The sequence below is a fragment of the Colossoma macropomum genome, unplaced genomic scaffold (assembly GCF_904425465.1).
Source record: "Colossoma macropomum unplaced genomic scaffold, Colossoma_macropomum, whole genome shotgun sequence".
Lineage (NCBI taxonomy): Eukaryota > Metazoa > Chordata > Actinopteri > Characiformes > Serrasalmidae > Colossoma > Colossoma macropomum.
The window spans coordinates 56,736,877-56,751,041 of NW_023494792.1; the positions used below are offsets into that span (position 1 = coordinate 56,736,877).

The following is a 14,165-nucleotide window of genomic DNA, read 5'->3' on the forward strand; positions in this document are numbered from 1 at the left end:
TTTAAAAAAAGGGTGGAATTCCCGTTAAATGTTGTAGGATATAATACTGTACATGTTGAAATGTAAATGAAAAAGTAAATAAGATGTTTATATATTGTCTCACCAGCAATGATGTAAAAAAAATGAATTCATATTAACCCAGACTGCAATATATCATGTATTAGGTCTTGTGTATTACACCCCCTACAGTGGTTCTCACTATCTAGTAACCTGTTCATTCAGTGAGGATTCCTAATCTGCTCTTTAAAGGCCCTGTTTAAATTTAATCAAAGGTATTTAAGTTATTAACCATCCTTTGCTGTATTGTTAATATAGTGGAAACCTATTACAGTGGGAACCTTTATAAATAACAACCTACTTTGAGGAGCACATCTGTTTCTGCACTACCTTAACAAACAAAGTCCTCTCTGAATTGTAAATAAAGACAAAAAAGTGGATAAAAAGCATATTTTAAAAATGTCTTGATGTGGTGCAATCTAGTTTTCCATGTATTCTTCCGGGTATCTCTGGTATCTGTGTAGTGGTGCTGCGGGAAATGATTTGGGAAACACTTCCAGAAGCTGCAACAGGACAAGAAACAAATAAAATAAATTCTATGAACATATAAGACAATATTTGGTGTCTTCACCAATTTATATGTGTGTGTTTTGTCATAACACAATGCCAATTGCACAGTTTCCCATTAACCCCCACATAGTCAGTTGGTCAAGGCATGTTTGGTGACTGAAGTTTGAAGTGGTCACCAGTTCAAGGTTCAGTTTTTGGTGAGGACCTGAGTACGAGTGGAGTGTTCACACATCAAAATGGACTAAAATAAAGAGAAAGTTTGATTAAACAAGCTAGCTGTGGAAGTGACCTTGTAGAGCAAATTAGCAGTAGGTCCTCATAAACTTTCAAACTGACATTTAGTAAATTCACACAGTGTAAGAACATAAACTCACAGATTAGTGAGCTGCAGCTCCTCTCACTGAACACCAACTCATGCAGGTTTTACTGTCTGGAAAATGTCCAGCCTGCAGCTGAAATGGAGATTCTGATTAGCTTTCCCACTGGGTTTGACTCTCTCTCTGGTCATGTTGGTCAGTGCTCTATGTAGTTCAGTTTCTTTTCGATGTAATTGACCTGCACTCATTCAGAAAGAAGTGGGTCCATCTTAAGCATTTAATTATGCAGAGATTCTGAAAAATTGGTGGAATTCCCCTTGAATGTTTCATTCTGTTGGATAATAAATGTTGTCTTAACCCATCCTGAAGTTTTCTTTCAGGCACTGTGTAGCTCAAAACCCACCATCTTCACTACCTGAACTGGAAATGCTTATTCACTTGTAATTAAAAGGGAATTCTGCTGAATATATAACATATATTAGCATATATAAATTTTCTTTATATCCAACTTTTTTGGATTTTATATGTAGCTGTTGTCGGAAGAAAATCTCCAAAATGGTATCTTTACAGGAGAAGGGAAAAACCTACTATACTTTTAATGTAAGACATTTTTCCAAGCAATTTTGGGCTGTTTGTTTTGGTCCATTCATCATGAGATTTGCCCACATTGCAAAGGGCCACTGGTATTTTCAAATTAAGTAAAAAAAAACTAAAAAACAGGAAAAATGAAGATACAAGGTTTTGTTCCGTCAGCAGCGATGTATATATATATATATACACACACACATACATACATATTTAGTATATAGTATATATCATAGTAAACAATCCATTTTATTTAACACACATTAATGGCATGAACTATTTATATATGCTATTCTTCATGCTGAATAAGGTTCTTATGCATCTTTCTTTCTTCCACATATTTTCTAATGCAGTGAAATGTAGTCTAATACTTACATGACGAAACTGAAAATGTGCACATTATAAGCTGAACATTAAAATCATTAAAATATGAAATAAATTGAAACAGGGTGGATTCAACCATGTATCACACATGTATGTATGTTCTATATATTATGCACATATGTATTCACCCACCTATCAGACATATATGCAGGATATGATATGTACATAATTGAAAATATATGCCTGACACTTTACGCTATTAGCCCATATATGGCAATTTATCAGTTTTCTGTATGAGTTTTGAAATAAAATCTGTGATTGGTTTATAAATTTGGCCCCTGGACTACAGTCGATTCCAGTTGTTGTATCTGGCCGTGTACCGTCCCTTTAAGCCGAGTTCCCATCATGCACCGCGGGGCCCGGGTTCTACACGTGTGTTGTGGGCTGCAGTGTGGAGGCTGAACATGGAGAATGGCTTCATTAACGGAGGAGAGGACGAGCTGTATAAAGCCTTCCTGGCTCTGCACACTCCTGCTCTGAAGGCGGCCGGAATCCCCCCACTGTACTGGAAGACCCTCCACTATAAACTCACCAATGAGGTACATTCAGAGTGTTTAGACTGACTGAGTCACCGCAGAGTGACAGCTCAGTAAACGCGCCTTCCTCAACACGCACCAACATTATAAACACTGACCAGGCATAACATTACGACCACCTCCTCGTTTCTACGCTCATTGTCCATTTTATCAGCTCCACTTACTATATAGGTGCACTTTGTAGTTCTACAGTTACAGACTGTAGTCCATCTGTTTCTCTGCATACTTTGTTAGCCCCCTTTTACCCTGTTCTTCAGTGGTCAGGACCCCCTGGACCCTCACAGAGCAGGTACTATTTGGGTGGTGTATCATTCTCAGCACTGCAGTAACACTGATGTGGTGGTGGTGTGTTAGTGTGTGTTGTGCTGGTCTGAGTGGATCAGACACAGCAGTGCTACTTGAGCAGTGACACCTCAGTGTCACTGCTGGACTGAGAATTAGACGGTCAGTCCACCTTGTAGATGTAAAGTCAGAGACGATAGCTCATCTGCTGCTGCACAGTTTGTGTTGGTCATCCTCTAGTCCTTCATCAGTGGTCACAGGACGCTGTAGGCTGGATATTTTTGGTTGGTGGACTATTCTCAGTCCAGCAGTGACACTGAGGTGTTTAAAAACTCCAGCAGCACTGCTGTGTCTGATCCACTCAGACCAGCGCAACACACACTAACACACCACCACCACGTCAGTGTTACTGCAGTGCTGAGAATGATCCACCACCCAAATAGGACCTGCTCTGTGGTGGTCCATGGGGGTCCTGACCACTGAAGAACAGGGTAAAAGGGGGCTAACAAAGTATCAGAGAAACAGATGGACTACAGTCTGTAACTGTAGAACTACAAAGTGCACCTATATAGTAAGTGGAGCTGATAAAATGGACAGTGAACATAGAAACAAGGAGGTGGTCATCATGTTATGCCTGATGGGTGTATACATATTAATAGTCACGTGTCTAAATTATGGCTGTTGACCTCTGTGTATGAACCTGTACGTGGCTGCTGTGTGTGTATTTCAGGTGTTTGATGCGGGGGAAGTCTTTGGAATCATGCGAGTGGAAGAAGAAGAGGGGGATGATGAAGAGGAGGGTGTGGAAGATGAGAATGTACAGAGCAGCTCCAACCCTGCAGCTGAAGTTTCCTGTAAAGTGATAGTGACTCGGGAAAGCGGCTTGCAGGCGTGTGATCCGGCCAGGTGAGGGCAGCAGAGCGCCGTTTTTCCAGTAGTGCTGTGCGCTTTCTTACTACAGGGGCCGCTGGATCCCGCTCACAATCCCAGCCTACAAACTTTATATCAGTGTTTCTCAGCTCTGGTCCTGGAGGCCCACTGCCCTGCACTTCTTACAGTCAGAATCGCTTTATTTTGACGAGCATGTTACACATACAAGGAATTTGTCTTGGTGAGTCAAAACAAAACCTTGTTGTCGAAACAAAACCTCATATCTCTGAAATGATAACTTTACAGGAGAAGGAAAAAACCTACTTTACTTTTAATGTAAGTCAAGATTCTAGTTCATTTGTCATTTTCACAACATGTCAGGACATTCATGCATTACAGTGCTTGTGGTGAGTCTCAGGTAATCACTCTACGTAGTGAACAAATAATAATAATAATAATAATAATAATACTGACTAAGTGACCGAGTGAAATGGTAGTTGGGGAAGGACCCACAGCTTCACAGCTTGTTCAGAAGCCTGACAGCCTGTGGGTAGAAACTGTTCATTAACTGGGTTGTTCTGGCCTGTATGCTGCTGAATCTCCCACCTGATAGCAGGATGGTGAACAGGCCGTGTGCTGGGTGACGCTGTCTGACCTGATCTTTTTGATTTTCCTGAGGCAGTGGGACTGATAAATGTCCTGTAAGGCTGGTAGTTTGTTGCCTATGATGGCTTCTGCCGTCCTCACCACTCCTTTAAGGGCTTTACAGTCACAGGTGGTGCAGCTGCTGTACCAGACAGTGATGCAGCCCGTGAGGATGCTCTCTATGGTGCATCTGTAGAAGCTGGAGAGGATCTGAGGAGGCAGACCAAACTTCCTGAGCCTACGCAGGAAGAAGAGACGCTGACGGGCAGATCTCACAATAGTGTTGGTGTGGATGGACCAGGTGAGGTCATCAGTGAGCTGTACACCGAGAAACTTCACACTGCTGTCTCTCTCCGCTTCGGCTCCATTGATGTGTAGCGGAGAGTGACCACCCTCCTGTAAGTCAATGGAACCAGAATTTTTTTAAAGTCATTTTGGGCCGTTTCTTTTGGCCCATTCATCATGAAATTACTCACAATTCAAAGGGCAACAGGCATTTTCAAATTATGTCACTAATAATAAATAGACCACCCAGCACGAAGACTATTAGCAAGTACTGAACTAAGGAAAAAGTTAAAAATACAATAAATAGAAAATAGAATAAAGAATAATAAAGAAGCAATATGTGGAGGGAGCTCAGGAGATGTACATATTGAGATGATGTCTCTACATATGCAGGTCAAGTAGATGTGCTGTAAAATATACTATAAAAACTATTATATACAGAACATTACAGAGTGATACAAACAGTTGTGAAGATTACTTGTACAGTAGTGCAAAAACATTATATTACAGGAGGAGTTAAACTGTAACACTGTAAGGGAGGTTTGTTGGTCAGTTTAAGTTTAAAGTGGGAAGTGTTTGTGTTTTCCCAGCTCCCAACACACCTGATCCAGCTAATCAGCTCATTAACAGCCCATTGTTGATTTAAAGTGGCTGTGTTAAAGCAGGGAAAGCAGTAAAGTGTGCAGGGCAGTCGGCCTGTGGGACCAGGGCTGAGAAACACTGCTCTACATGAGGGGTGTATTAATAGTATTCCGATGACGTCACTGTTGCACTGCTATCATTTTAGTAGACAACATCAAGTTCATTCAGCAGTGCTTTGGCAGTTTGTCATGAGATAACAAAGCCATAACTGATCCAGCAAAGGCAGTGAAACCCTTTTTAAAAAACTGCTTAAATCTAATTTTTAAGTATATTAACCAATGTGTACATTTAAGGGAGCTCAGTGTAACTGCAGCACCATTTAAGCTCGAACAGAAAGCTCAGAAAAGAAGCTGACTTGAGCTTGATATGTATGAGATTATTAAGAGCCTTGGCAGTTTTGGTAGCCACTTTTATTAGTTGTTATAAAATATCACACTGGAATTTTCTAAACTCTGGAAAAACGCAAGTTATATGGATTTAGTCCACCAACCTCATAGCGTTTTCTGGAGACTGCATGTAAAGCATCTACATGTCATTTCATCTTTTTTCGTGGTCATTCTGGTCTGTTTTGCTTGCTTTTTATCCACCTGCACGGTTGCAGCTGCAGTAACTGTGAGCAGATGTGCTCTGTTTGAGAACAGTGAGTTACAGCTCGCCTACCAACATGGTGATGTAGTCTTCTTAATGACGTAATCGAATACCATGAATTGGTGAATACGTAGGAATACATTCCGGCTCTTTTCTATGAGTCAGATCAGCCGGTTCTGCTCATCAGGCAACTCTTTCAGCATTTGTTCCTAAAATTAGCCAAGTTAGCAGTGTTCTGTATCATTTCATCTTCAATAAAACTGTAGTTTTAACTACCTTTTAATGAATTAATTGTCAAAGATTGTTTTCTTTCAATTAAATTTCAGTTGAATGTCAGTTGTCGAGAAGTAGTTCTGGTTTTGAGAGGCCGGAGTCACAAGAAAAGCTTGCAGCAAATCCATCAAACAGTCATCAGCAAACAAAGTCAGGAATAAATACACTTGAAAACTACAGAGAACAGAAACTAGAACCTAACTAATACAACAAGCAGCAGGTTTGGGGATTGCAAGGGGGAGCTGGAATGTTCCAAGCAGTACCAGGAGGAGGGTCCTTTGATTTTCAGCCACAGCGCCTACCTAAAAAAAAAAATGTTTTGCCTAAAAGAGTTGCCGCGCTCACAAACAAAACGTCAATAGAGGGGTTATCAGGGGTCACCAAGGCTGGAGTCCAGCATATTATGGCCATTTACCTGCTTCAAAAACGCCTGACTAGGTCAACAGAGGTTATTTGTCAGGGGGCACATGCTCAGAGCAGCAGTCTTTACTCATCAGGACCATCGTATCTTTCCAGCCTCGGTCATAGATGACTCCTCCAGCGATTCTCAAAAAAATAAGGCACTATTTTGTCACGTCACTGGTCTTGTCTGTGGGAGTAAATTTAGGACCACCTAAGAGGGGTCTTGGAGAGAACAACCCCCCCCCCCCTTATTGTACACCACACTGAAAGTAACTGAAAAGCCATCAGATCTTGTAGAGGATGATACTCAAGTTTAGCCTCTAAGTAAAAATTTTTTTGTAGTTTTTTTTATACATCAGGTTTAAAGGAGCACAGATTACAAAGCTATTGTTGTGATTTAACTGTACTCCACAGAGGTTCTCCTTTTTTATACGTTAAGTTTGTGCACTGTGCACAGATGTGTATATCACTGCTGTCAGAACAAAACCTCAAACCTCAAACATGAGAACTTTGCAGTAGAAGGAGAAAACTTATTTTACTTTTAATGTACGTCAATGGAACCAGACCTTTTTCCACGTCATTTTCAGCCATTTATTTTGGTCCATTCATCATTAAATTTACACACAATATAAAGAGCAAGAGGCATTTTCAAATTATGTCAAAAACTGAAAAACAGCAAAAGTGGAGATACGAGGTTTTGTTCCGACAGCAGTGATATAAAACATAAATAATAACATCAAATAACCATTGTTTACACTTGGCTGGGGTCACTTACCTACCATGTAATCTCACTTCCCTCTCATTGGCTGTTTGCATATTAAAAGGCTGCCTGTCACTGTTAGATAGCAAACCAGTGGACGTACTACCTTCGCTTTAAGGTTTACACCGCAGCTTCTGCAGGATCTCCTGTTCTTCTTTTGACATTGAGGCATGAGGAAGGTCATTAGCTGGTCACAGAAGGGTTAAGATGCTCATAAGTCTTTTATGATAGTTGTGGTTAGTAGCCTCCCTGAAGCTCCAAGTTTAGTGGGTGTGTTTGAGAAGGGAAAGAGGTGAACCATCCTGGACTCCAGCCGATGCTACAGTGTAACGCCACATGAATAATTACTGCTCAGCAGTGATCCTGTGGTTGGAAAGTGACCAATAATGAATGGGGTAGAGGATGACAGTTGGAGCATGATAATGGATGAAATCTTATGGCCAGTGATTGTTTCCAAGGAGATGTTGCGGGTGAATGCTTTTGTGTGGTTTAGATGGTCAGGTTCCTTGTCATTGTATGTAATTAAGTGGAGCTGAGCAGGATGACAGTATTTATTGCAGTTGTAATAATTACATCGCAGTTTACTTTTCAGAGTATATCAAAATATGGTCAGTATTTGAAAAACACTTCATGTTTCTGTAACGGGTTTTGCAATTTTTAATATTATTATTGCTAGAACCGTATGTGAGGGTGTGAGGTAACCCGGATTTATTTGAAGTCTACAGACCAGGGCAAGAGAGAGAAACGCTCGCACCAAGGATGCTTCAGAAAAGGGAATTTATTGGCTAAATATCAAACTACTTTTGGACTACATTCAATGATAAACAATAGAAAATAAAACCAGAAAACAAAACAAAACAAAGTGATAGTAATGAAAGACAAAATAGCTCGAGTGAGTTAGAGTGATTCACGGCTAAATGGTATGAGGCAGTGTGGTTTGGGGAGTTGCTTGGGAGAGCCTCTAGAGAATTAACCTAAGCCTGGACGGGAAGAACTATATGGCTGGATGTACCTATAAAAGTTCTCTTATTAAATAAATTGGCGTCAGGGCCCTGACTGCAAATTGATGGAACCAGCTTACGTTGGAGTCGGGGGCTGACTTCAGGAGGGGTCGTCTCAGGACAGACTCGATCGAAGGCTGGAGCTCACGCGGTGGTTCCTCTTCTCGCTGGCCGTGGATGCTGCATCTCCGTGCGGGCACGCGCCTTTCCGTCAGTGATTGGGCGGAGGCGTCTCGTGGCCGTCTGACGGTGGAGCTTGGGCGGCCTTTCGAGGGTCGATCTGTTCACAGATCAGTGCGTGGCTCTGGGTGCGATGCTGGGTCTCCGTGGCGTCTGAACCGCTCCCACTCCGCTGGCGAGGTTCAGGTTGCAATCAGGGTTCTGAGGCTGGTGGTACCAATTTAACTAACTACCTCTCTTTAGCAGAATCGAAAGTTATGGATATATCCTCCCGGGCCAGACAAGAAACATCCACCTTCCTTCTCTGAGGGTGGTTCAATCTTAAGGTGTGTAGACAAACAGGCAAGTTACAAAACAAACAAAGGTTTCAGATCTGAAAATTTAGCGTCCTAATACTTCTGACCTGTCTTTCTGACCTACGCTGGCACAAACTTAGAAACTTTTATTGCGAACGCAGGAACTTCCTACACTGGTTTTGCTCGGCTGGAGGCCCTTCCCTTTGGAGGTGGTGCCAGAGTGCTGATAGGTTCTCCTCACCTAAGGTTGCTAGCTACTCATTGTTTCCAACTCTGATTGGTTGTGCATGATTTTAGGAATGCCTTCCCCAGAATCACTGCCTCCTTTGTTTCAGCTAGTTTAAACAAAGAAAAAGAAGCATTTCTATATCATCAAATTGGTTTAACTTTCAAAATCAAGGAATGAACAACTAGGATATTCAGGCATGTTTCTAAGAGAGAGTTTAACTCTTGTTACCTGATACACAATACATGTCAAAGAACACAGGTACTATTTGCCTATCATCTCTGAACATGACCCAATGCATGAAAAAACTAAACTCAACAATAAAAGGAAAGGAACAAAGGAAGAAAAGAAAAGAAAACCACATTCAGGATACATCTTGGTCAATGGTCTAAACTCATAGCAATTAAATGGTTGGGTCTGACTGTTATCAAAGTTATACTCTACGTATTTCTAGCACGTAACAATAGAAAAAGATACCGGTAATATTTAGGTACTACCCAACAACAAGATTAATACCACAAGTAGTATTACTTACAGATCTTAGAAACATCGATAATCAAGCAAACAAAGCACAAAGTTTCTGGCTTCTTATAAGCACAAGTCCTTATGGTGGTGATGTGGTAATTTGTGGTTTCACCCCTTGGGGGTGCTGTGGGTCCATGCTTGAGATCCCTAGGGAATTTAGAAAGTTGGAATTTTGCCGTCCAAAGTCGTACAAATTCCGTTTTGGTATGTCTAGTTTAGTTAAAAAGAGTTCTAACGAATGGTTGCAGTTTGGAGGGGACAAACACCTTAGAAATGTACTTTCTGTTACTTAAGATAAAAAGTTGTAATAGTACTTTGGAGAGGCATCTGCCACATTCCAGAGGAAGTGTCCTGTTTTTCTGCTGGGTGAAGGGAGAGGGGTGCTGGTTCTTGATCCGGTTGTAACCTCCAACCAGTCTTGCTGGAGCCAGAAGGCCCTTAACTTTGGGTAAACACTCAGCTGGAGTTGAAATTCCGGCCATTGTTCGCTACATTTCTTTACGAAGGCAGCGGAATGAGTCCCGTTTAATTGTATTTAGTGCAGCACAGTATGTAAATTGTTGAATACAAATCATTGTAACCATAGTTTCAATTTTTTTTTTAGGGTATTTCATCATAGTATTTTTTAATGTGACACTACTATGCCTGTTCAGACTTAACAGATGTTGGAAAAAAATAAATATCATGAAAACGTATCGAAGCATCTTTACATCATTACAGTCGTGCCAGATCACCCACTTCTATAATTATGTAGGAATGCAGTTGGTTTAATTAACCTTAGGCTATCTTTCTGTTTGCTGCATAACTGGCTTTTATTTGCATAGAGGCTACATGTAATAATCATAATCAGTAGCCTGTAAGTGACATAAAGCATATTCACACAAGGACTGTGGGCTCCAGTTAAGTTTGTGTTTCAACTTTATCATTATCTGCAGTGATGATAAACTACCCAAAGCCTGCAGACCACCTTTCTTTGATATGTAAATAATTGCTTCCATTATCTTAACTGGCATACCTGCACCATGCTGCCAATTTCTGCCAAGCCTTGTCTGAGGTACCTGTTTCTTGGTTTAGGTCAGAGGTCGGCAACCCAAATGTGAAGAAGAGCCATTTTATCCTTTCAATAAAAATCAAACCACCTTGGGAGCCACAATATTTTTTGTCCATATTAACATTTTGGCTGTAAACATGTCTCAGTTTGTGTTAATGTACTGGTATAGGCTAAAAATATTACACTGATATTAAGGAAAACGCAGACTTACTTTGTTCTGCTTTAAGCTTTAGCACAACTATAGCCGCTTTTCTCGCATCTCCAGCAGGAAACAAAAGTAGAATAGTTTCTTGTAAAATATCTTTCAACATTTGATTTTTACGAGGCTGAGGTCGCTTCTCATTCGCCAGCTTCTTGTTCGAATTTTTCCGTTCCACCTTAAGAATGTAACTGCTGCACCATTTAAAGTGGAACAGGAAAATTCGAACAATAAACTGACTTCAGCTTCACGACTTTTTAGTGTTTGACAGTTTCTCGTTGCAGATTAAACGTATCAGGAAACCAGCTGGAGTGATTATAAATGCAAATAAATCTATTCGTCTGAATTATCGATGATCATCTTAAGTCTTTCTTTTTGCCTTTTTGTTAGCTACTAGCTAGGTGAGATTGTTGTCTGCGTTGCTATGGTGACCAGCAGTCTGCGCACCAACCTTTAGGGTTAAAGGGTGAATTAGCAGTTCTACATTAACTCCAGCGTTTAAGATTATTTATTGTTAAAACTGTGTTGAACAATCAGCAGAGCTTCATTTTACATCAAAGAAGGATTATTTAATTTTTACCTACAAATCTAACTCTGTGGAGCCACAACAGGGCAGTGAAAGAGCCACATGAGGCTCCCATGTAGCAGTGCAGGATTAAACCTTATCTGCGTTCTGTTGCAGTATTTATTTGGTGGACCATGCATGGACGTATCGAGTGGAGAGTGCCAGGCAGCAGCTGATGGAGATTCCAGGGCTGCTGGGGCGCATGGCCAGCTTAATGGGCCTGTCTTTTCATGGCGAAGCTCCTGACCCAGACATTGTGGAACTGGTGCTGGACAACATGTGGAAGTTCAATCAGACCTATCAGCTGTCACAGGGGGTAATAATACTCCTTACAATGCTTATTATTCCAGTAGTTGTTAGACTGAAAGAGATTAACCAAGAGCTTGTATTTGATTAGTTTTATTAGTTGCTCCATTTGAACTGTTAAAGAGATCAAAATGTGGAATTGAGGTGTAGTTGCAAAGTACCTAAATTTAATTCAGATGAAACTGATTGAATACCTTTATTTTCATAAAGAGATGAGGAACCTTGGTCAGCAGAGTACAGACTCACTTAATGCATAGCATCCCTAAGTTTTTATACCATGTGACTCCTCTCTCAGGCTTCCTGTCTCCTCCTGAACCAATTAAATTCACCCAGCCGCTTCTGACATCAGCATTCTTAAAGTGGGGCCTCAAGCCCCTTCCTCAGATAACCATTCAGCCCTTATAGTGTAAGGCCTTCCGTCTGTTTCCCCTCATTCTATCCATTTCCCACCATTGTTTTTGAGCCCACTAGACAGTATATGAGCACATATACCATTTTGCATACGTTCCAGGAGGCCTTAAGGGAGACTTGGGGTTCTCTGCCTAAAGCATAAACATTCACAGGTTACATAAGTAAATGCAACGGGGCACTAATGAAGTAAGTGATGGAGTGTTAAATATACGCCCTTCCTATATTAGGGTTATAAACATGCAGTCTCTATTTGTTAAACATATGCATGCATAACTAATTATACACTGTTACATAGTGATACACACTGTTAGAAGTAAAGGTTCTGTGCAGGTACATTTTTCATTCATCAAGGTATAAACAGTGTAAATGTTCCCTCAAAGGTACAACAGTGGTTTTAAGGTCTGATTGTGAACCATAATTAAGTTTTTCCAGGTGAAAGGTTCGTATTTGTACCTTTACATAGCCGAATGTTTTAAAACAGAACAGTAAAATAAGAAGCCTGGAGACGAGACGGGGTGTGTGGAGTCAGTACAGCTTAGAAAATATCATTTCAATGGATTATCGTTCAGTTATGTTCCCTGACTAAAGGCACTGAGATGTACCCTTGAGGGTCCCACCCCAGTTGCAAGAGGGCTACTGCCCCCGTGACAGTTTAGTATCTTTTCTGAGAGTGTACTAATTATGGCCAGAGAGTTCGGCTGTCTTTTCTCCAATATACTGTTTTAGACCACAAGATTTATGCGCCTCTGTTCTGAGTGATTGTGTATGTGTGTTGCAGTCTGCGGAGGAGAAAGTGCCAGTCTGGTACATAATGGATGAGTTTGGCTCTCAGGTGCAGCACTCCTCTCAGCCGTCCTGCTGTATGGCTCCTTTTTTCTATGCTCCTCAGCAGATAGCATATTCTGTGCTCTGGCCCATTCAGGACCTGGAGAATGGAGGTAATCACACTCATACTAATCACATCTGTATGCTTTCTGGTTCAGGTATAATAAAGCAATAAGCCATGTCCTTAGGCACAGCACGAAGTGGAGTGCCTAAAGCTACCTTCCCTGTGATAAAATCGCAGTAACACACAGCCTCAGGTCGTTTATTGCTTTTATAAAACGGTGGCCAACTTAAATCTGATTAAAAAAAAACACAATTTTTCAGAAAATAATTTATTATTAATAAAAATCGACATAAACAAGTATTCCGCCAAGAACTGTAGTTCCTTTAGAGCATGGTATTGTTGCCAAGAATCATGGACCGCTGAATGAGTTCGGTCACCCATCGCTGTATATTGCGGTCATTTCTTTTTGTCTTTTAACAATGAACATATGATAACATGGCGCTGTTTAATGCAACACCTTTGCTTTGAAGGTACTTTTTGGTCACCAAATTACCACCGCGAGTCTTATTTAGCACTAATCCAGCGGTGCTCCTCTTCTCCGGCTGGGGCCAAATCTCAAATGGCTCCCAACTGGATCCTGCAGCCAACAGTGCAAAATATAGCCAAGAAATAGTCATGTGGGACTCCACGCTCCATAAATGATGCACTGTTTGGCTGTAGAGGCTAGAATTTCTAAACTTTCATAGCTAGCACACTATTTAGGGAATACGGAGTCGTTTGGGATTTAGCCTGGGTTTTGTCGGGCCTAAGAGCCTCTCTTCTGTGCCCAAGGCCCCTGGACAGAAGAGGGGTTCTTCTGGCATGTTCTAATGCTATAACCCTAAGAGCTGACTGCAGTATAACTTCTTCTAACAAAATAAAAACATGTCTAAGTGTAAAAGAGCAAAGTAAAAGAAGAGACTTCTGCCACTGAGTTCTTGTGGAAGGAAGGAAAAGGCCTTCTGCTTTATTGAGCTTGAGTGGCAAGATGGTTCCCAGACAACCACAATGCAAAGATCATCGCAGAACACCCATTTTTACATCCTGTTTGGGGTGATGAAGCAATCACCCCTCCCTTCTTATAAAATCCTATACCATCTTAGTTCCCATCATCTCCAAACCTTGCACTTTTCCTTGGGAACCCTTATTTCCAAACATACATGATATGTGTTTTTTAAAAATATCTTATCTTAGCTGTACCAGGATGTTCCACTCCCCCAAGGGCGTTAGCTTTTGACTGGTTGCATTGTAAATCCGCTTAGTCCAGAGACTGGTAGAGAGAGAAATAGGATGCGTTTTTTGTATGTCACATTTTGACAGGTCGTAGCCATGCCCCTTTGACCTTTGACCTCCGGGGGTGACCTCCCACCCCAAACACCATCACCCCTTCCGTCCCCCGGA

General features: G+C 41.2%; 1 protein-coding gene across 1 annotated transcript in view; it reads left to right on the forward strand.

The window, feature by feature from the left end:
- The first annotated feature begins 2,193 nt into the window (after positions 1-2,193).
- ttll12 (tubulin tyrosine ligase-like family, member 12) overlaps positions 2,194-14,165 on the forward strand; it is a 69,989-nt gene continuing 58,017 nt past the window's right edge. The window contains exons 1-4 of the mRNA XM_036577644.1: positions 2,194-2,392; positions 3,402-3,577; positions 11,297-11,495; positions 12,675-12,834. Of these exons, the coding sequence (XP_036433537.1) occupies positions 2,258-2,392; positions 3,402-3,577; positions 11,297-11,495; positions 12,675-12,834 (670 nt within the window). The 5' untranslated portion in view covers positions 2,194-2,257. The remainder of the gene's footprint in view (positions 2,393-3,401; positions 3,578-11,296; positions 11,496-12,674; positions 12,835-14,165) is intronic.